This window comes from Heliangelus exortis, chromosome 10 (genome assembly GCF_036169615.1).
Source record: "Heliangelus exortis chromosome 10, bHelExo1.hap1, whole genome shotgun sequence".
Taxonomy (NCBI): Eukaryota; Metazoa; Chordata; class Aves; order Apodiformes; family Trochilidae; genus Heliangelus; species Heliangelus exortis.
The window spans coordinates 12505987-12529785 of NC_092431.1; the positions used below are offsets into that span (position 1 = coordinate 12505987).

General features: G+C 45.0%; 1 protein-coding gene across 2 annotated transcripts in view; it reads right to left on the bottom strand.

The window, feature by feature from the left end:
* Window positions 1–5464: 5464 nt before the first annotated feature.
* The window catches only part of SCD5 (stearoyl-CoA desaturase 5), a 38997-nt gene continuing 20662 nt past the window's right edge, over window positions 5465–23799 (bottom strand). Inside the window, exons 2-6 of one of the 2 annotated variants that reach the window (XM_071753558.1) lie at window positions 21403–21475; window positions 20106–20236; window positions 11850–12055; window positions 7636–7868; window positions 5465–7065 (exon numbers count right to left, since the gene is read on the bottom strand). In XM_071753558.1, the coding sequence (XP_071609659.1) occupies window positions 6875–7065; window positions 7636–7868; window positions 11850–12055; window positions 20106–20219 (744 nt within the window). In that variant the 5' untranslated portion in view covers window positions 20220–20236; window positions 21403–21475 and the 3' untranslated portion in view covers window positions 5465–6874. The remainder of the gene's footprint in view (window positions 7066–7635; window positions 7869–11849; window positions 12056–20105; window positions 20237–21402; window positions 21476–23799) is intronic. The other variant, XM_071753557.1, reaches the window with a different exon arrangement.

Genomic DNA, 23799 nt, shown 5'->3' on the forward strand with positions numbered 1-23799 from the left:
TCACCCCGCCCCGGATGGGCGGAGGCGGCTGCACTCGGCACCGCGGGTTTGCGGGGCGGTTCCGGCCGCAGGGTTGCGGTGAATTCTTTGGTGCTGTGGTCTGACCACCCGTTTTGGGGTGTCAGGGTGCGGTCACAGCGCCTCTTGGAACTACCAGCACCAGACATGGGCCCTTCGTCTGCAGTGCCCCTGGCCTAGCCATGAGATGGGCTGCAAATCCTCTGACACGTTGTTTCCTGCTCTTCTTCCCCAGTCGCCGCAGTACCTTGCTACCCTGCGGCTTAAGGCACGCCTTCTGCTCTGAAGTCCCCAGAATCGCTGAAGAGGCCTCACCGCTCAAAACCGGCAGTGACATCTTTGCGGTTCTCCGAGGAAGTGGTGTCCATTTGCTGAGCATTTTAAAAGAGCTGAAAGAAGCAGCCCACCAGTAATAAGGGACCACAGGAACAGCCTGGGACGGGCTTTCTTCTTCTGCTTCCTTTCCTACGAGATGGTGGGCTGTAGAGATAGTTGGAATTTTTAGAGGAAACATGTCCAGAAAAATAGCTCGCTGATAACCTTGGGAATGTTTCCTGGGGTGGAGTGATCACTGTCTGACTTTTGTCCACTTTTTAACTCCTTCTTCTCTCTCTCTGCCATCATGCAATACATGTTATTTATTGACTGTATTGTTCTTGTCCACTGGCAGCTGCAACAGAGGAACCCCAAAGAGGAGATACAAGAACTCCCTGAAACAATCCCTCAGCTTTGGCCATACTGACTGCCATCAGTGCTCCACTCTGGCCTGCAATCAGGAGACATGGAGACACACCATCTATCATGCTGCTGCCTCCTTTGAGAACACACATAGAATCAGTCTCCAGGAGAAAAGACAGCACAGAAAGAATCGTGCCCTGGCCATCCCCTCACAGGAGACTTTCTGCTGTGCCTTTTGAAGCCACACTGCCTGTCCCACATTGGCCTTATCAGCCATCAGCGTGCTCGCAGCAAGTGTGGGGAGAGCCCTTCTGACATCTTTGTTTGCGAAACCAAGCCGTGATGATCTTGTCCTAAAACCCAAATAATATCTCTGCCTTGGTACTATTACTTATGAACAAACACAAGACAGTCACCTGCCTAAATCTACACCAGCCCCCAGAATTGAGCTCTGCCTCTGCAGGGGCACCCCCGACTCCTCCTCAAACTCAGTGTTTAACTACATTTATGGGTTTTGGTCTCTTTCTCCTTATAACCCCTGTCTAGTGGGGCTGGCATTGCTTGGTGTGGGCTCCTGGATGTCAGAGGTTTCTGGGCTGGGCACTACTGATCCTGAGGCCTTGCAGGTGCTAGGGCACATGGGCATATGTTAGCAAATGTCTCCTTTCCCACTGGGCTCTGCTTTCAGTTTTTCTTTTCATTCTTCTTTTAAAAGAAGATCTTAAGGGAAATTTTACCTTAATTTCCAGAAATGCCTCAGAAGGTAGTGAAAAGGAGCTCCATAACTCCCTATGAGACCCTTTCTACATAATGCTACCTCTACAAAGCAGTTCAGGAGCAAAAATATCAAAATAATACAATTGCATTTTGTGGAAATGGCCATGCTTTTGGGGCGACAGTATGGGAGCTGATACACCATCAACCATGAAAAACCCCTCCACCCTGAGAGCCCTCCAAGATGCAAATACCCTATGCACTGGCTGAATGGAACCTGTAGCTCTGCCACCACATTTTCAGTCTGGCACAGACTGACAGACTCACATGGATACAGCAGATCTTTCAGAAGACCACCTTTTTCCTGGGAGCTTTCCACCGTAACAGCTCAATGCAGTATTTGAAGTCAGGGTGCGTTTCCTATCTGCTGTGCTTATTTCCACAAAGTTGTGTTCTGGCTGCTGATTTCTGGGCTTGAAAAATTAACAACACCAGCCAGAGGACAGCAGTCACCTTGCACTATTAAGCTGTGGAGGAAGATAGGTACATAGATAATACTTGGAGTTACAAGGGAGTAGAACTAGAAAGTGCAGGTAGAAATGTAACCGCAGTGCCCCAAGCAGCCTCTTCTGCACCCCGAAAACCTCCTACATAGCAATCTCCCACTTTAACCAGGAATTTTTAAACTGGCCCAGGGATATGGTGACCAGTCCAGTGCTGACCAAGCATCGTTTCCCATCCCAGGCCCCTGCATTGAAATGCCAGAAGGCTAAGTAAAGTTTAGTGCTGCTATGTATCATCTAGCCAGACAGTGCAGACCAGGACTGCCAACAGCTTTCCCAAGTGTGGCAGTGGGGCTGCTAGGCAGGAAACCCCACCAGAGCCTTAACCCTTCAAGGTCTGAATGAGACGACCAGGTGATAGAGGAGATAGAGGATACTGCCTGTCCTCATAGAGCAGCTAAAGCAGAGTCTAAAGCAGAGTCAGCTGAGGAGGACTCAGACTCAGAATCTGCTCAGTCCTATTCCATGAGGGACTTGCGTACTCTGAGAAAAGATTTCAGCCGTTTTTCAGGTGAACCACTCCTCACTTGGTTACTCTGATGCTGGAACGATGGGGCTGCTACCATAACATTAACTCAGAGAGAAGCCAGGCAGTTGGGATTCCTGGCCAAAGATGCAGGTATTGACTGGGCATTTGGCGAAAAGGCTAGAACCACCAGCCTATGGAGACGACTCTTGTCAGCTGTAAGGGAGAGATATCCCTATAAAGAGGAAATAGACTGCCCACAGATCAAAGCACCCACACGTGAAAAAGCTATCAGGTATCTGGAAGAATTGGCTGTACGAGATATGATCTATACTGATGAAAACATTGAAGATCCTTATCACATGCCATGCCCTAGACCTATGTTGCAAAGGTTTGTGCATGCTGCACCACCACCTATGCCTATGCACCGCCTATGCTGCACACCATACACTATCAGTAATGCTATGGGTTCCTGGAGATATGGATGGAATTATGGGTGATGTAATTAAAACAGCATGAGAATGTGAAGATGCTGTCACGGCCCCTTGTCAGGCCTGGGTCTCAGCTGTAAAGAGAACAGCTGAGAAACCGTATTCACCCCTTTTTCCTAAGATAAGAGGGGGACACCACATTGCAGCCATTAAGAGGAAACACCCTCCTATGAGACAGAATCAAGAGAAACAGAATTCAGTAAGAGGAATCCTATGGGCACTCCTGAGTGAGTATGGAGAGGACATGAAAAAGTGGGATCAGAAGCCTACTGCTGTCCTACAGGACCAAGTATTTAAGTTGCTGAGTAAGGCGAAGGCAAAAGGAGGTCCTTCTAAAAAGAAGGCTGCTCAAATCTCTAGTGTGGAGTTACTCAGTTCAAGTATGCTGGTGACTCAAGATCCCTGTACATCAGGTGTGAGTACTGGGGATGCAAACCCCAGTAATGCATGTACTGACAATGTTGTATGTGCTCAAGCTTAGAGGTGCCCTGCCTCCAGCCAGGTGGAGGAGAGGGACAACCGAATTTATTGGATTGTGTGGATTCGATGGCCTGGCACATTAGATGGAGCGCCTCTGTAGCCAGCTACACCTCATGTCACACCCCAAGGGTTGTGTTTTGAAACCTCATGGGTTTCATCAATATTTGTGCAGCTAAGTATATACTGTAAGTTACAGCTGAAATCCTCCTTAATGATTCTGCCAAGTCCCAGGGCAGGTGTAACGTGTCCTTGAACCACCCCATGACAGAATGCAAGTGACCTGCCTGAGAGATTCTGCTGTGGAAGAAGGACTCCTGAACCAACAGTATTTTCTAAGGGCTCCACCATTTCTGGGCAAAAGGGTAACACAGCTCTAGTCCCTGCTGTGTGCCAAAGCTGGGAGCCTGGAAATATTCAGTACAACACTGCATGGGACACCATACAAATACCTCTTGTTCTTAGTTCCATGTGGTGTTGTTCCAGATGGTTCAACATGCCCAGAACGGAGTTAGAGACAAAAGAACATCAGGCACTGTCAATCAGGTGTTAGAAAAAATTGACAGTTATGTATTCTTGCCTTGACCAGCCTACAGCAAACTGCAGTCCCTCAATACTTCTGCACAGCTCAGAAAGAACTAGCAGCATCCTTGACTACTGGACCAGTAGGAGAGAAGGCAAAGACCACAGAAACAAGTGTAATTCATGCCTTGGCATCCACCTTACAAAGGCTTTACAACCTTCTACATCACTGCATGCAGCTGGGGGTAGATCCTGCCCTGGAAGGCTGCTGGGGCCCTTTCTGTCTCTCAGAGTTTCTACATCTTATTAAGGGGAGACCACACTAGAGAACATAGCCAAAATTATTTCCAAAAAATAACCAAATCAAAACAACCATGCAAAAAAAAAAAAAAAAACCCAAAAAACAAATAAGTAAAAAAGGAAATGCATAGAATTATTACTTGGTTTACTATAATTCAAGGCATTCTTTTAAAAAAATCCAAGTCTTCCTACAAAGGCTAAATGACGTTTTTTGTCTACCATGTGCATCTACAGAAATGCACTACTTCAGGTAGTACAAGCTGCAAGATATTTTAATGGAAGAGCTTTTCCTTTTCTGGTGTTCCATCATTCCAGTTTTTCAAAATAATAGGTAACTTGCCAGTGATTTCAAAATCTCAGATACCTGAGTCCCACTGGAACTGCTGTTGCTGCTTAAGTCTTAAACCCACAGGGAAAAAAAGTAATATTATCTTGTAATTTGAGGTAGTCAGAGAGATTCAGAATGGCATGTACCTCTTTGCAGGGCCAGTTATTTTTTTGTACACCATGTACTTGACATGAATCAGATTAAGGAAATCCAAATAACAGTGGTTACAAAAGAATGAAGTTCAAATTGAGTTCAAATCCATCACCCACGTAATTCTGAATGCAGGTTTCCAAGGATTTTTGCTACTCTCCAGCTGCCTGTCAAGTGCACAAAGAAGGAAGCAACAGAGCTGTCTCTCTAAGCAGCATGCCAGACAGCTCCCAGACCGTTTCCACCCACTCCCACAGGTATTGCAGGGGCTGGTGGGGTGATGTTTCCTCCTTGGGTGCAATTCCTGTGTCTGTCAAACAGCCCCTACTCCAGATAAATGTATGTCAAAACATGACTTCTAGTGCAACACCCATGTCTTCAGATACATCTCAGCAGAAAGAGGAACTTATAGTAAAATCTAAACAAAACACTTGACACTTCTGCTATTGTTTTGCTGTTAAAGTGGGATTTTCACATGGAAAAACTTCCACAGTCTCCTTCCAGGCTCATGTCAGCTTGAATTTTCTTTTTCCCCCTCTATCAGCTTGGTCACTAAACCCAAAATAATAAAATGTCTTGGTGCCCTTCTGTTTGCCAATACTACTCTTCCACTTGATGAGGAAGCCAGAAATTATAAAGGTACTTTGGAACTGCTGGACCAAGTGAATAGCTGAAAAAGCCAAGAGAAACACTGCTGTAATTCAGATGTGTGATGCAAAAAGCCCTTTAGGATACCTTTGAAAATAAAGCACAGTGGTTAGTCTAACTTGTAACTGTTTATTGTAAATCACTCAAGAGTTTACACATCAATAATGGCAAAGTAACACTGTTAAAACACCTGCTGAATAAAATACAGAATAAAGACAACTCTTTTATATTACATGGCATCATTTAAAAAACAGAAAAAATATTTCTTTTCCAGTTCTACATCTATCTGGGAAATAGTTTCTGTTATCTTGACATCCCTGTCTTGCCCAGGGTGTAGAGTCATGCAGCTGGAAAACTGGCACACCCTCTCCAAGGGACAAGGCAATGACCTTCTTATAAATGGAAATCATGCCCATTATCTTCAAAAGTGCTCCAGTGCTTACAGTACAAATTCTTTCCCTTGCACTGGCTAACATGTAACACAAAGGGCTATATATATTTCCACATGCTCCATTAAATTTTTTTTTCCTTTTTTGATTTTAAACAAGGCAACTGTTAAAATTCAGAAGCTATGTAACTGTTTTTATATTTTTGCTCAGAAACCAATGGATGTTGCATGCAGCTGAAATAATAGTAGATACCCTGACTTAGATAAAGGTCAGTTCTTTAAGACCTGCTAGTCAATGGCAGAAGAAGAAATTAAAAGGCTTCTTATGCTAAAGGAGGTAAAATATGCATGCATTGATGGCCATGACTGATTAGAGTATAACTCAGGTCATCAAACACTGAAGATGAAGCTTTATTTGGCTTAAGACATGGTTGAGGTGTACACATTTACAAATTACAATGTATGTGTGACAACAAAGGAATCATCTCAACACAGCATTAATTGGTATTCTGGCCCATATAGAGACTAATCTTCAACACAAAAGCCTGCTCAGCGATAAATGGGTTTCATATTTATTTTTTTCCTATTCACAGCAGCACACTGGGATGGCTAACAGGGCTACCAAAAAGAACACAGGTTTTCAAACTAACATCTAAATAAATTTAAGCTGATTTTTCCCTTTGGACATCCTGTTTTTCATCAATGCTGTTACTGTCCTGTCCATTAGACTGTACTCTAAACAGCACATTGGGGCCTGCCCCATCCCCTCAGGGAGATGTGTCTCAAAAGCACCTTTGATTAATAGTACAAACAAAAATCTCCCCTAACTGCAGGAAAGGTTAGCTCCTCCAATGTTTACCATGAACAAGCAAATTGCAGACAAAATCTAATCTCTCTCCTGCTAACTATAAGATTAAATAATATATAGCATTTTTACACTCAAGTTTGGACATAAGACAGCCAATACAGAAAAAGAGCTGGTACCAAATCTGTTCCTGGGGAAATTATTCGGCTCAACTGATCTGAAAAAAAATAATTTTACCCAGAGGAAAATAAATCCACCACAGGCACGGGGGTGAATGCACACCCACCCACATGTATGACAGCATTGGCACAGAAAAGTATTACTTTTCAAGCACTGCCATCTCCAGTCCTTTCCTTGCGAGCCTGGATCATCTCCTTTGGAGCCTGCTTCCGGTCAGTGACCAACCCTAACCAGAACATGAAGTCAATGAACCAGGTGGTAGGGTTGAACTTCAAGCCCAGCTCACTGGCTGAGTAGTCAAATGGGAAGGTATGGTGGTAGTTGTGGAATCCCTCGCCTGAAAAACAGAGAAAAAATTTAAAGACTACACTGCTGGCACATTTCTGAACTTATGAACTCACCTAGGTGGGATATTTCAGTGCTCATTTCCTAAGTCCTGAACCCAGTGCAAGTTACACTCCACCCCTGACTATAGGAAACCTCTGAGGCAGACCCACAATTGACTCAATTTCAGTATTTTGGTCTTCCTCCCAGTATGAAGGGCTATGTCCCACTCCTTACACTCAAGGGAATAAAATGACTGCTTCAAGAGGGAAGACACATAACCAAGTATGAAGCAGAATCACTAATTTCTGCTGTGTTGTCCCAGCTGACTGCTGAGAAGAGAGGATCGTTACTGTGAACACGTATCTACTACATGACAGTCTCTACAAGACACTACATGACATTATTTCAGAGTGGGCACCATTAGTAGAACAAGGGACCCGTCCTCTAGGATGTGCAAGATCTAGCCTCCTCACAGCCCTGGCTCCAAGTGGTGTCTAAAGCCCTCATCAAGGTGAAACAGGATGGGATGACATTCTGAGTCTGCAAAGCTACAGCATATATCCAGGGCTACAGCACTTACCAATAGCTCCCAGAGTGACAAACGTGTTCTGCCTGGGGTTGATATACTTGTCATAAGGGCGGTTGCCATACATGTGAGCAGCACTGTTGACCAGCCAGGTGACATTGAGGGAGATGGTGTACCGCAGTATGGAGGCAAGGAAGTAGGCATTCCACAGACTCTCACCCCAGAGATACCATGGTACAAAGGTAGGGATCACAAAACACATCAGCACAACTGAACTCTTGTAATACCTGTGGGGAAAGAAAAGGACACCATTATCAGGGTGGGAATGATAGCTGGGGTGAAGTAGGGCTGGATCCCCAGAGACAAGGGTGTGCCAGAAACCCCTGGCATAACCTGGGCTGGGTCCAAAACTGGGGAAGCAGGGAACATTTCAAACGTCCACAATAATGGCATAATTTTTCAAAGTTCAATTCAAAACGATAAGCCAACATGAACCCCCAAAGCATCAGGTTACACTGGAGCTGAACAACTGAGACTCAGTCTCAAAGCAAAAATCCTACGTTAAGCACCTTTAAAGGTGGATGTCCTGGTTTGGGCCAGGAGAAAGTTAAATTTCTGTCCTGTCATTTTGCTTTCAGCTAAGTCCCTTGTAAGTAGTTGCACTGGCTGAAATTGACAGCAAGTTGCTCAGTCAGTGTCTGCTTCTAGGACTGGTAATGCTCAATGTTTATAGTTACAGCCAGAGAATGGTCTGCAGAACCAAGGCCACTCCTCATTTCCGAGGTCTAGAAAGAGAAAGGGAGTGAAAGGGTCACACCAGCAATCCTCCTCTAGGGAGGAGCAGACAAGACAGGTGACCAAAAATGATCAAAGGGAGTATTCCATCCCGCACGCATCATACTTGGTGTGAATTTCAGGGATCACAAGGGTCAAGACCCTTCTTCTTCACTCTTCCTTCTGGCCTTCTTCACCTGTCCCTGTTTGCTTTGGCATCCTGGGAGGATTCCTTCTGTTCATCTGCCTGTGGTCCTGATCCGTGTCAGCCTGAATCTGTGTTCCTGCTTCCAGCTCCTGACTGCTGCTGACTCCAGGAGTCCAGCTTGGACTTTCCCAGGGCTGCCCTGCAGTCTCAGTGCTGACATGTTACTGGGGGAAGGAGGGAGGAACCTGGTATCGTTTTTCTGTACATTTCTATATATTTAATTATTTTTCCTTTTTTATCATTAATATTTTCATTAAAGCTGTGTAGTTTAGTTTCCAGCCCATAAGTCTCTCTCCCTTATTCTCTCTCCTCTTTATCAGACACCATCTGTCATTTGGTTAATTGCCGGCCCAGAATTAAAATGTGGGAGTGGAGAAGCACAGAGCTTGCTGCACATCCTGCACCTAGGGTCTGGCTCTGGGACAGGAAAAGCCCTGGGCTAAGAGCCAGCAAAAACTTCCCCCCCATTCAGATCAGAAGGAAACCTGCAGCACAGGGCAGGAGCCTTTCTATACCAGTGCTGCAGAGTGAGCTCCAACAGTGGTGGCAGTCAGTGTGCAGTGCAAAATAGGGAGGGAGGAAGCTGAAAGTCTGAGAACAAACAGGAAAGCTAAAGTACAGCTAAAGCCACATGCTCAGGCGAGGCAGGGAAGAGAGTGTACGATGCAGGCAGCACAAAGGTGAAGAACAGAGACCATAGCAGGAGAAGCAAAGAGAAAAGTCATGCTGGGAGAATTAATCCAAGGCAAGTGGAAAAAGGGAGAGACTCAGTAATAAGCAGGGAGGCAAAGCCAAAAGCAAGACAGGAAATAAATTACTCTAAGTGGAGAATGGAGGTGCTCAGAAGTGGAGAGCAGCAAAGTAGTACAGCTTGGAAGCCACCTACTTGAGTCCTCAACATGAGAGGAAAGAAGGCCCCATCTTCCCTGTTCAGCCCTTCCACCTCCTGAAACTCAGATTTATTACAGCCCACAGTAATTTCATGGGATCATCATCAAAGCAAGCTGACACATGAAACTGGAGCAGTAGGCTGAGGTGAAGAGGGTGTAGAAACCATCTTATTTGGGCCTATATGGCAAGTTTAAAATAGACCCCTTCTTTTGTTGTTTTCTGGAACAGAGGAGGAAGAACAGTTTGGCTTATTAAATTTTCCATTTGCTGTAAATTTTTCAGTTAGGAAGAGCTGCCAATTTGGTTTGATAAAAAGAAAAACCCAAACAATTTTCATTAAAACTCAAGAATATTGGAAAAATGCTAATACTAGCAATGTTTTCAGAAGGAAGAAAATTTCCAGCAGCTAGTTTTGACCATCCCGCATATGAAATAAACTAATCTCTTTCCTTGCAAGTTCTTTGATTTTTTTTTGTTGTTGCTTGGGGGTTGTGCCTCACGTGCTGGGCTACAGAAAGAGATTTGTAGCTCTTCAGCAACATGGCAAAAAGAAAGCGTCTCCTCATCTCTGTCACAGAACTCTGTCTTCACTTACCTGAACCATGGCTTTCCAAAGGCAACTGTCTCCATTCTTCACCAAAAATGACAGATCATTTCCCACTCCTCTGACTGACTTCTGAACCAGGCTGTGGATAAGGTTTGCAAACCTTATCAGTTCAAGACCAGAATTTAGGTAGAGCTAGAGTAGAAATATACTTTCCAGTCCAGAAAATGCCTTCAAAGTTTAAAGCCTCTCTTACTTTAGTAAAATAAAACATGAAAAAAGCTTATCAAGCACCAATTAAAATGATGCTGTGAGAGGCAAGAAGCTCAGAGTGAGGTCTTTGATGAAGACATGAGATGTCACGTCTGAATTAACACCTGACTACGTTTTTTCTGTCATCCTTTGACCCACCCTGGAATAAGAATCTTACCTGGAGTTCAGGGGAACTAATGCCTCAATACATGTGGGGAGAACTGTGCTGCTTTCATCACATGGAAACTCTCATGAATACATTTCACCTGTGAGCCTCTCACATCACATGCAAGATTATTGCTTCATTATTCACAGAGGGTATATTTTGTTGTCAGTCATACCAGAAGCAGTACTGTGATTTCAGCTGAAGTGATGTGGTTTTAAACTGATTGAGTGGTACCTCATGAACAGCTCTCCAGCACCACTAAGTTCAGCAAAGATAACAATCTGTCCTTAAACAAAACAAGACAAAGAGTTTATTATGATTCTTACTTATACGGCCTGACAGGTTTTCCACATTGTCAAAAACAACAACACTTCAACCTTATAGAAAGGAGAAACTTAAATGTTTCTTCCCAGGTAAGACAAGGTAAGTCTTAATATCAAATCCAAAACAGAGATTTGCTAAGACTAATTTCCATGCAGAAAGCATACTGCTTCAGTGCATAACATTTTCAGCATAACCAAAGCAACAGAGCCTGCTTCTCATGGCATGCTGTTGTCTTCATAGTAACACAACCAAGATGTGCTGCAGCAAACTGCAAAGGAGCCTTTGCAAACAGGCACTGCCAACTGAGAAACCCATAAAAGCAACAGTACCTAGAGGCCAGTGAATTGCTCACTCCTGAAGCTCTTCCTATGCAGCAGTAATTCTGCTAGTAGATGGATTTCTTTAATGCAAAACAGAAATTTCTGATTTCTGGACTCAACTGACTGCTCCCTCACCCTTAAAACACTCAGAAACAACCTCATGTGATATGCTGAAGTAACTGGATTAAATGCTTGCAGGCAGGGACTGTTGTCTTGTTCCTAAAATACACATGCTCACACAGAGGATGAAGCATTCCTGCCTCCTGCCGAGTGTGTAGCAAACTGATCTAGGTCTGTGCTAATTCACAAGGGAGATAATTAATCTGGTGATGACAGTCTCAGGAGAGGAAGCACTAGGCCACGGGTGCCAAAGATGAGCTTGCAGAGTGAGATGTACACTTCATTAAGGCACTTAAGTGATTACAGCAATGATTAACCCAATGATTACAGCAATCTCTATTTCGGTGATCAAAGGAGAAGGCCAAGATCCCACGCAGCAAGTTCTCCCGTGTCTGTTTTCACAACCAGTCCTGTCTTTTCTGAAAAGCAGGGGACAAGAACAGGGCTCACTGTTTCTGCAGCAGAGCCTGCAAAGACAGTCAGCAAGCATCAGCCACATGGCAATGGTGGGGACCAGAGAGTCAGCAATCCTAATGCTTGCAGTCAAGGCGGCAGGGATATCTTGGGAGAGAAAAGGGAAAGATAAAAAGAAGCAATGAGCCATAACTACAACCAGGTGGAGGGAACGTTCCACCCTGCCTTCCACAAGGGCCCAGAATTACCACTTACTTTCTTTGGAACCTGACAACAGGATCATCCAACAGGTCTGTGAAATCCAGCTTCTTCCCCTTCTCTATGACATCACGGTGCTTGCGCACAAACAGCCAACCAATGTGGGAGAAGAAGAAGCCACGGCGGGCATTGTGTGGGTCCGCATCTGTCTCTGAGTACTTGTGGTGCACACGGTGGTCTCGACTCCACTCGTAGATGTCATTCTGCACAGAAAGCATGGTGGGGTGAGAGGAGAGAGACCAGGTGCTGCACCAGCAGTACCACCTCCAGCTCCTTCCCCAGATGGTAGCAGCAACAAGCCCCTCTCTGATGTTCCTCTAAAAGGGTTATTGGCTACAGATATCCTGAGGGACACCACATTTGCAGCCAGCCAGCCCATCACACTGCTCCTGCCAGTGCCCACAGAGAATGGACAGATAGGACATGTTCCAGGTGTGCTGATGTTAGCTGGAGAAGTTTATTTTCTTCAGAGTAGCTAGTATGGGGTTATGTTGGCAAATGTCATGCCAGTCCACAAAAAGGGCTGGAAGGAGGACTCGGGAAACTACAGGCCTGTCAGCCTGACCTCAGTGCCTGGCAAGGTTATGGAGCAGATCATCCTGGGGGCAATCACACAGCACCTGCAGGATGGGCAAGGGATTAGATCCAGCCAGCACGGGTTTAGGAAGGGCAGGTCCTGTCTGACCAACCTGATCTCCTTTTATGATCAGGTGACCCGCCTGGTGGATGAGGGGAAGGCTGTGGATGTGGTCTACCTGAACTTAAGCAAGGCATTTGACACCATCTCCCACAGCATTCTCCTGAAAAAGCTGTCGGCCCACAGCTTGGACAGGGGCACTCTGTGCTGGGTTAGGAACTGGCTGGAGGGCTGGGCCCAGAGAGTGGTGGTGAACAGGGCTGCATTCAGTTGGCGGCCGTGGTGTCCCCCAGGGATCAGTGTTGGGCCCAGTTCTGTTTAATATCTTTATCCATGATTTAGATGAGGGGATTGAGTCCATCATCAGCCAATTCACAGATGACACTAAGCTGGGGATGAGTGTTGATCATTTGGAAGGCAGGAGGGCTCTGCAGAGGGACCTGGACAGACTGGAGAGTTGGGCTGATTCCAATGGGATGAGGTTCAACAAGGCCAAGTGCCGGGTCCTGCACTTTGGCCACAACAACCCCATGCAGCGCTACAGGCTGGGCACAGAGTGGCTGAGAGCAGCCAGGCAGAAAGGGACCTGGGAGTCTGGACTGACAGGAAGCTGAACATGAGCCAGCAGTGTGCCCAGGTAGCTAAGAAGGCCAATGGCATCCTGGCCTGGCTCAGGAACAGCGTCACCAGCAGGTCCAGGGAAGGGATTCTGCCCCTGTACTCAGCACTGGTGAGGCCACACCTTGAGTACTGTGTCCAGTTCCGGGCCCGTCAGTTCAGGAAGGATATTGTGGTCCTGGAGCGGGTCCAAAGGAGGGCAACCAGGCTGGTGAAGGGACTCCAGCACAAGTCCTATGAGGTGAGGCTGAGGGAACTGGGGCTGTTCAGCCTGGAGAAGAGTAGGCTCAGGGGAGACCTCATCACTCTCTACAACTACCTGAAAGGAGGTTGTAGCCAGGTGGGGTTGGTCTCTTTTCCCAGGCAACTATCAGCAAGACAACAGGGCATGGTCTCAAGTTGTGCCAGGGGAGGTTTAGGTTGGATACTAGTAAGAATTTCTTTACGGAGAGGCTGATCAAACACTGGAATGGGCTGCCCAGGGAAGAGGTGGATTCTCTGTCCCTGAAGATATTTAAAAAGAGACTGGATGTAGCACTTAGTGCCATGGTCTGGGAACTGCAGCGGTAGTGGATCAGGGGTTGGACTTGATGATCTCAGAGGTCCCTTCCAACCCATACGATTCTATGATTCTATGTTTTGGATTTGTGCTGGAAAATGTGGATAATACTGGGATGTTTGTGTTACTGCTTAGAAGTGCTCACACAGAGCCTTTTCTTGCTCTCACCCCACTCCACCAGCAAGCAGGCTGCAGTTCCACAAGAAGCTGTGCAGGGACACGATTAGGACAGCTGATCCCAACAGACAAAGATGTATGCTCAGCTGGGGGATGAAGGGGGAAGGGGGGAATGTTAGGAGTGATGGTGTTTGTCTTTCCAAGTAACTATTACGGATGATGAAGCCCTGCTCTCCTGGAGATGGCTGAACACCTGTGATGGGAAGCAGTGAACGAATTCCTTATTTTGCTTTGCTTGCACATGTGGCTTTTGCTTTACCTGTTAAACTGCCTTTATCTCAACCCATGAGTTTTCTCACTTTTATCCTTCCAGTTCTCTTCCCCATCTCACTAGGGTGGAGGGGACTGAGTGAGCAGTTGTGTGGTGCTTACTTGTTGGCTAGGATAAAACCAAAACACCAGAGCTGGAGACAGCTGAAAGCCAAAAACCTCTTGGGAGTTCCTGTCAGCAGTCTGTCGTGGTGCTGTGTCCTATCTGGGTGTTCACTGTCTGAAGGAGGATGATAGGCTGGAGGGACTAGGTACATACATCTTTACATTATTTTATGACCCTGCCATGGGGGAGCTTGTATATTTATTTTCAGGGCACTACTGTGCAGAGGCATTCAGTTCTGGCATCCTGTTCCTAAACTAGGAACAGCTGGTTGATGCCCTCTAGGGCATTTAGCTCAGCCATTTAGAGGGATGCCACTCACCTCAGCATCTTCATTTACATCTCTGCTTCATGGACAAGAGCACAGCCATCCAGTACTTAAAGGGGCCCACAGGAAAGATCGTGAAGGACCCTTTGTGAGGGGGTGTAGTGACTGGACAAGGGGTAGTGGTTTTAAACTGGAAGAGGAGACATTTAGACATTAATAAATTCTTCACTATGAGGGTGGTGAGACACTGGAACATATTGCCCAGAGGGAGTTCTCAATTCCCCCTCCTTGGGAGTGTTGAAGGCCAGGTTGGATGAGGGTTTGAACAAAATGGTCTAGTGGGAGGAGTTCCTGCCCATGCAGGGGGGTTGGAACCAGACAAATTGTATGGTCCTTTCCAACCCAAACTGTTATATGATTCTATGATTAAGATAACAAAGGAGATGTGCTTGCTTCACAGGAAATAAAGTCTTGCATTTTCAGTCAGGCTGGAATGAGTGTCAGAACCATAACAGATCAAGTTAGAACAAAGCAAGTTCAGTCCTGCCTCTGCTCAAGCTATCAGCAGATACAAGTCACTAAAATGCTTTATGACTGCAAATGGGATTATGTGGATTGCGGGGAGGAAGGGACAGACCACAGTTTCAGAGTTGAATCAGTAAAGTAAGACATTCTGAGTTTGCTCAGCCAAAGGGTTTCAGGCTCACAGTTTGCTCTGCTCCTGGACTAAACTGGTGGGTTTTGTAGTGGTGCTGAGCTATTAGTGCAGGATGCAGTAAGCACATATGACATGTACTAAAATGTACAATGCTGTGAAATGAATTGCCCAATACCAGCACCAACACATGGAAACACCAGTTAATGCTCAGATTCACAAAGTGCGAACTTAAATCAGAGAATGCTCAGTGGAGTGTGCTTTCCTCTATTTCCATCTTTGCACAGCCAGGGAGGTACCTAAGCAGTAACACTCAAAAGAAGGAAGGGCTTGTACAAACAGCAGCAGCATCCACAACTACCAAACAATTATTTGCTCAATTCTGCTGAGGAAATTTGCAGTGCCACCCCAAGACACAATCTCTGGTGTCTTCAGTGCAGCATCCATCATGGTTCTCAGCATCCTGCAGGACACAGTAAGCCCAGGCTTATGACAACTAGGTATATCTATCCTCTGTGAGACAAAAAGCCCTGTGCTGAAAGTATTGCAAAAATCATTGCTCCTTCTCTCAGCTGACAACTGAGAAAGCACTGAGGCTGACCATGTGGCTAAGAAGACTTAATGAAAAACTGCAAAAAGCAGCTAAAAAATGCAGCTCAAATACCTGTGTCAAATTTCAGCCTTTCAAAGATGCTCTCTATGTGCAAAAGCCCATATGGGACAAGCAAACAACAAAACCCCCTGAAAGATTCCTGTTCCACTGCACTCAGTTTTGCTCAGCTCTGTACCAGAGAGTGGGCTGGGGATGAGGGGAACATTTTCTGCAGCACTTACCCATCTAAGTCATGAAGGCAGTAAAGACCTGACCCTTACCTGACCTCCAGTATGTCGCACCTTAACTGCTGCATTGAACAGAAGAATGAACTGAGCTAAGTGAAGCAAAGGAAGTTGCCAAACTCCTCAGTAAGAAAGAAGGGGATATCTTTACCTGCTGCCATATTTTTCCTGCAGAGAAATCAAGGGGAATGAAGGCCTCTACACTGCTTCAAGTGGCTTCAGCAGGGATACCCAGAAGACTGGAAAATGACAAGATTAAGTCACTTAAAAATAAAACAAGTTTATTCAAGAGCTACACCTAGGAAAGGCCCTCTTTCTTAACCAGAAATAATTTTTCAAGTGAGAGTATTGATTACTTTATTACAAGACCCCTTGATAAAATTATTTGTGGGAGAGCAAACACATGATGCTGTGAGATACTAACTTTTTCCCACCACAGCAAACAACTGCAGGATGTTTCCAGGCAAAAAACCCGAAACATTATTCCCTAGATGTGTCTCACCCTAGATGGGTGAGAAAGCTGTGAAACAACTGAATTTCATCTAATTAAAAAACACAAAGGCTAAGAGGAAATAAGAGCCAGAGGTTAGAACTGTTGGCAAGAAATATACCAAGAAGTGGAGCACAGCATGTGCAAACACGCTCTGAGCATAGAATCACAGAATGGTTTGGGTTGGAAGGGACCCTAAAGATCATCCAGTTCCAACCCCCCCTGCATGGGCAGGGAATCCTCCTACTAGACCAAGTTGCTCAAAGCCCCATCCAACCTGACCTTCAACGCTGCAAGGGAGGGGGCATCCACAACTCCTCTTGGCAGCCTTTTCCAGTGTCTTATCACCCTCATAGCAAAAATTTTCCTTTTAATGTCTAATCAAAATGTTCCCACTTGCAGCTTAAGGCCATCACCTCTTATCCTACCACAGCATACCCTTCTAAAAAGTTCCCCCCCACCTTTCTTGCAGGCCCCCTTCAGGTACTGAGAGGCTGCCACAAGATCTCCCCAAAGTTTCCTGTTGCCCAGGCTGAACAACCCCAACTTCCTCAGCCTGGCTTCACAGGGGAGGTGCTCCAACCCTTTGATCATCTTTGCAGCCCTCCCCTGGAATCATTTCAATAGCCCCATGTCCTTCTTATATTGGGGACTCCAGAACTGGACACAGTACTCCAACTGGGGTCTCACAAGAGCAGAGAAGAGGAGGAGAATCCTCTCCCTCGACCACTGTCTCTGCTTCTTTTGATGCCGCCCAGGACACAGTTGGTTTCTGGGCTACAGGTGCACATTGATGGCTCTTGTTAAGCTTCTGGTCCACCACCACCCCCAAGTCCTTCTTCTCAGAGCTGTGTTTGATATGATCTCCACTCAGCCTGTATTTGTCTTTGGGCTTCTCCCTGACCTTGCACTGGGCCTTGCTGAACTTCATGCAGTTTGCACAAGCTCTCCACTCAAGCCTGTCAAGTTCCCTCTGGATAGTATCCCTTCCCTCCATCACATCAACCATACCACACAGTTTGGTGTCATCAGTGAACTTGCTGTCCATGTTGCCATCAAAGGTATTAAACAGCACTGGTTCCATTACTGACCTTGAAGAACACCATTCATGACTGATCTCCATTTTGACACTGAACTATTGACCACAACTCTTTAAGTGTGACCATAGTTCCTTATCCACCAAGTGGTACATCCATTGAATCCACATCACTCCAGTTTACATACCAGAATGTTGTGTGAGACAGTATCAAACACACTTTGCACAAGTCCAGGTAGATGACATCAGTTGCTCTCCCTCTGATACAGTTCTGACACAGTGACGCCATTATAAAAGGCCATCAAATTTGGCAGGTAAGATTTGTCTCCAGTGAAGACATGTCAGCTGTCACCAGCCAACCTCTTTTTTTTTCCATGTGCCTTAGCAGAGTCTTTAGGAGGATCTGCTCCATGATCTGGCCAGGCACAGATGTGAGACTGACTGCCCTGTAGTTACCTGGGTCTTCCTTTTTTTTTCTTTTTGAAAATGGAGGTTATGTTTCCCCTTTTCCAGAGGGAAATCTCAACAGACTGCCAAGACTTTTCATATTAACAGCAATTGTTTTTCAGGAATACATCATTCTTGGTCAAATTTCAGATCAAAACAGGACCGAAATGCTTTATAAAAACAGAGCACACCACCACCACACTGGGCAGACATGAGGTTTCATTTGCAGTTTCCTTAATAAACCCACAGACAGCAATGTGACAACAAACTGGGCTATGTAACAACCTCTGTGTGCTGACATGAATTTCCATACAACCACTCTTGCTGTGTACAAATGCTAACAGCACAACCTCAGCTGAACAACACAGCTTGTTTCACAGAGATAGTCAGAAGCAACAGTACAACACATGTAGCAGAGGAGACACCAAGCACATCCCAACTGAAATGCTGAAACTTAAAAAAAACATTAGGAGACAAGTAGGCATTAGCCAGATATTAATCTGTTTCTGAAACAGTCGTGTGACAGTATGAAGCACAGGTTTTCAAAACTGTGAGAATTTCTCTCTAGATGGAGAGGAAAGAAATGGAGAGAAAAAATATAGCTCAGCACACTCCAATCATAAAAAATGCCATGAGCAACAAAGCAACTCTTCAGCAGAGTTTCTCCAGCCCTTCAAGAAGTCTGAATATTTCCTCAGTATTCAGCTTCTAGGTATGCTGTAGGTATCTCCATTGCTAATTGGACATATTTAATTTCTACCAAGCCAACATGAGGGAGATGGACCTGAAAATTCATTCACTGTCTGTGGTGATGAAAACTGCCTTTAACAGGAATGGATGTCACCATAGTTAGAAGCAGGCTTTGGACTGTTTAAAACTTAGAAATGGTGATCTGTCCTTTCATTTTCTTTCTGGTATGAAGGGCACAAAAGTGGCTTGAAGCTACTTTGAAGTACTTCCCAGTCTTAGAATCACACTAAGTCCTCAGCCAAAAGTGGTGATGTGGTAAATGCATCTGAGAGCAAAATTCATAGCAACCAGGGGAGCAGAAAGCAATGAATTCTCAATGTACAGGCTCAGTGCAACCAGCTCAACACATTCACTTAAATTACTTATGAAATATAGGATCAGCTGTTAAACAGGAAGTAAGTATTAGGGAGTTCTTAAAACAGTTGTTTAACACACTGAGCAGAGGGCTTGTAAAGGTCTGCAAGAAACCAAGCAGCACAAAGCAGCTGGCATATGACTCAGAATACAGGAACATCATAGTCAAGCAACAGCATTGGACATATTCAAGCAACAGCATTGTGCTCTTTGTAATGTGTAGTAGTATTTACAAGATTAATTCCTTCCACCTTAACAAAAGATTAGAGATGATAAATGAACAATAGAGAAGTGGATAAAGGGACTCTTCAAAATTTCTCAAGGTACGCGAACAAGAAGTCAACAAGTCAGGGCAAAAGCTGAAAACTCAAGGCTCAACACACCCATGGTACTCAGCACCACAGGAGGTGATGGTAGCCCAGCTCAAGTTTAATAACGGTACCAGTTCATATCTCAGTTTTGATCAGGCAAAGAAGTAACAAAATTCACACTGAGAAAATCCTGGTTTTGGGCGAACTCCTACCATAGATGGGTGTTCCACAAACATTTCTGAAGTCTAAGATTGCCTACCAGGAAGTGTTGAGCAAGTAATAAGGTTCTTTGCAAATGTATTTGAATAAAATAGAGATAATTTAAGATGGTGAAAGTATGCCTGCTCTCCTTTCTGGACACAGCAAAATCTCCATCTGCCTGAGCGGACGGAGAGACTTGATTATACAGAAAGATTTGCATCAAGTTCTTCCTTGCAGAAGTTTCCAAATTATGCTGTGAAATGTGGGGCCTGGCCTGTGCTGCAGATAGGCTGCTGGAGTGCTGTGCCCCTGATCTGGGCATGTTCAACTTAGTCTGAAAGTAATGATTTCTCTTAGAGTAATGTACACTGTTACATGGATGGTGAGAGGGGCTCTGCATCCCCTGAGCAGAGTGCCTGATCAGCAAGTGTCTTCCTATTAATTTTTTTTATCTTGCTGTCTCTAAGCTGAGAGGAATCCTTGCACAGGAAAGAAAGCTGCCCAGAGGCCAAGAATATGGATGGGCAACCACAACCCCACCTGGAAAGCCATGGAGTTAGCTGCAGCTAGGAAGATACGCAAAGGAAGCTTGGCTTTGTAGGAACGGTGGCTCCACAGGCGATGTGCACCAGCTGTCACACCCAGGGCTGTCATCAGGAAACAGAAATATGCTGAAAGACACAAAAACAAAATTCATGGTGTGTCAAGGGCCAACTGTCATTACTTTTGCTCTTTTCGATATAAAAATGATCATTGGCCCTGTCTGCTGATGCCCGCAGGGTCTCTCAGAAGATGAGGTTGGGCAGAAAAAGAGGCAAGATTCTCAACCCATCTCTATCCTGTGGCCCCAGAGACATGTCATTCCACTTTTCACCCCTTATCATTGAGCCAGCATGTTGTTCAGGAGCATCTGGCAGCACTGGAGCACCATGCTGTGACATGTTTATGCAGTGTGCTTTTGCCAAATGCAGCAGAGCGACAGTTCATCACTCTCAGAATACTAGCAACAACTCTAAAAGGATACTGCCTTCTCCAGAAAGGTCTGCTCAAGTCCAATCTGTCATATAGTTCAACTGCTGTCTCACCCCTAAAAATACAAGCTATATCAGAGTTCCCATAATAAAAACTTCTCTTATCATTAGGAGCTCATGACTCATTAATAAAAAAACACAAGAAATGGAGTATCCACCATCTCCCTCTATTTCAGGAACTGCTTTTTCTTCCCTTACTTACTTTTTTCTTCCCTTTCTTTATTTACTACAATAAATAAATGGACAAGTAAATTTGTTTCAAGTGTTTTTTTCAGATGGCAAACACAGCTCAGGAGCAGGTCTCTTCCTTACTCACCACATTGTCTCCAGAACAGACACAGCCCAGGCACATGCATCTCACAGTATACCCCACCCTCATTCTTAAAATAATACCCCCACCAATCACCAATTCAGCATTGGTATAACATGTCTTGTCCTTTCAGCAGGGGCCACACTCACACATGCTGTACCTCATTAACTCATTTCAAGGGGGAAGGGGAATGGCTGCTGGGTGAGCAGAACAAGAATAACTGAGGTTGTCTGCTCAAGCCAAGCATCTGTGCACTGATGACTTCTCCTTTGCTGTGCTTGCTGGTTTTGTCTCTAGTGCCTTTGAATTCCTGTATGATGGATGACTCCATAGCCTGAGTTGTTTTGACTTGCAGTGAAAGTCAATGGGAAAGGGTTGGAAGAATAGTACATTGGAATTTCTCCCACTTTTGTAGACAGAGCAAACAGAAAAATGAGAGCTAGAAGGAAAGTATTATAAAAGTCCCAAATAAAGTAGACCAGTTAAAAGGACTCACATTTAAGCTACCCAGCTGTCATGATGTGACTCTTATGTCTCACTCCCACAGGTATTGATTTCTTGTAGTGTGCCTGAAGAGTACAGGTTTGTTATACAAGAGTAAAATTAGAACAAGTCAAACAATAATAGTATTACAGGACTACCCCAAATAAGTTTGCATGGTCTTAAGCAATATGCTGTTTAGCCAGGGCTCCCTGCCACCCTTAACACTCAGGCATATTCTGGTTAAAATAGCCCATTTCAAATAACTAAACAGAGTTACTGCAACTAAAAGAGAAAACACCCCAAATGGGTTTTTCCCTACGTGTGTCTGTATCTGCACAACAGTCTGTCCAGCAAGGAACCCTGTTAGGCATGCAGTGGATAGAAAGGAATTCACAACCAGCTTTTCCCAGTATATAATGTAAAAAATCTATCTTTGTAAAAGAAAACAAAAAGTATGCATAGGTAGGGGGGTGTCAACTCTATCAACTCAATTCTTGAAATTACAGCATCTAAGAGAAAATATAATAGATATTTGCTAAAATAGTGGCAACCATATTTCATGTTGATTGTCACCCCTGCAGACTGAAGAAATAAATGGAAATTTTCCACTCCACTGGAGGCTCAGTCAAAACCAGATTTACCTAACTGCTTCACAGTATGTACATGGCTAAATTCCAGTCATCTCTTGCACAGCAAACCAGTCTTCCTCATAAAATGCAACAGACAAGTAGAGTGAGAACAGTCCTACTGAAGATGAGGCATCTCAAAAACCTGTTTTAGACACCATCACTGAAGAGGCAGTTCTCCTTTTTCTGTCAGGCTGCAGTGTTCAAGCTACTCCCAGAAAAAGAAGTCCAATGCACCAAAGTCTATCACCAAATTCAAACTCTCATGTCGTTCCTGAAAATCATGTATTCTCTCTGCACATTATTTACCTAGTTTTTTGAATTTACAGATTAGTCTCGGAGCAGTAAAAATGCTGACATCACAACAAATCACAACTCACACTTTGGTCCCCACTGCATTCTTGCATTTCTTACTCAAAGATTGGGACTTCTGTGAAAACAGGGAAAAATCTGTCCTGTCATTTTCTGTACCTGATGCTGATCTGTGCAGAAACAATCACTGAATAAGGCTTTCCAAATAGCTCAAATAACTGTAATTGTGGGAACAGCTCTGTGACACACAGAATAGTGACTTTATCCAATTGACATAAAAATATTAAGAATATAGTCCCGAAGAACATACTGTCTGTGGGATTTAGGACTTGTTAACCTCTTGCAGAAACCTCTGCACCTCTTGCACAGGGGCAGAAATCTCATCAGTAGTGTCTTTGCTTCCTTAAAGCACAGCAGGGGCTTTTCTCTCACTTCAAAGCAACATGATTTAGTTGACCAAGTGTGTCTCAAGGCATATATCTATCTTAATAATGATCTTGCTTAAAAGCAGAATAAAAGATAAGTGGCTAGAACAAGGCATATGCAACATCAAGGTTGATCCCGCTTTTCTTCATGGAATGTCTAGGGTTGGAAGGAACCTTAAAGATCATCCAGTGCCAATCCCCCTGCCATGGGAAGGGACACCTCCTACCAGATCAGGTTGCTTAAGGCCTTATCCAGCCTGGCCTTCCACACTTCCAGGGAGCATCCACAACTCACAACTTCCTGGGAAACCTGTTCCAGGGTCTTACCACTCTCTTAGTAAAGAATTTCCTTCCAATAACTAATTTAAATCTCCTCTCTTCAAGTTTTGAACCATTGTCCCTTGTCTACACACCCATGTAAAAAGCCCTACCCCAGCTTTCTTGTAGGCCCCCTTCAGGTGTTGGAAAGCCATAAGGTCACCTTGGAGCCTCTTCTTCTCCAGGCTGAAAAACCCCAACTCCCTCAGCCTGGCTTCACAGGGGAGGTGCTCCAGGCCTCTGAGCATTTTAGTGTTCTCCTCTGAACATGTTCCATAAACTCCATGGCCTTCCTGTGTTGGGGACTCCAGAACTGGACACAGTACTCCAGGTTGGTTCACACAAGAGCAGAGCAGAGAAGGAGAATCCCCTCCCTTGACCGCTGTCTCTGCTTCTTTTGATGCAGCTCAGGACCCAGTTGGCTTTCTGGGCTGCAGGTGCACATTGATGCCTTATGTTGAGCTTCTGCTCCACCACCACCCCCAAGTCCTTTTCCTTAGGGCTGCTCTCAGTCCTTTCTCCTCCCAACCTGCATTTGTGCATGAGATTGCCTCGACCCAGTTCAGAACCTTGCACTTGGCCTTGTTGAACTTCACGCAGTTTGCACAACTCCACTTCTTGAGACTGTCCAGGTTCCTCTGGACGGCATCCCTTCCCTCCAGCCTGGTGACTTCACCACAGTGTCATCAGCAAACTTGCTGAGGGTGCACTCCATTCCACTGTCCATGT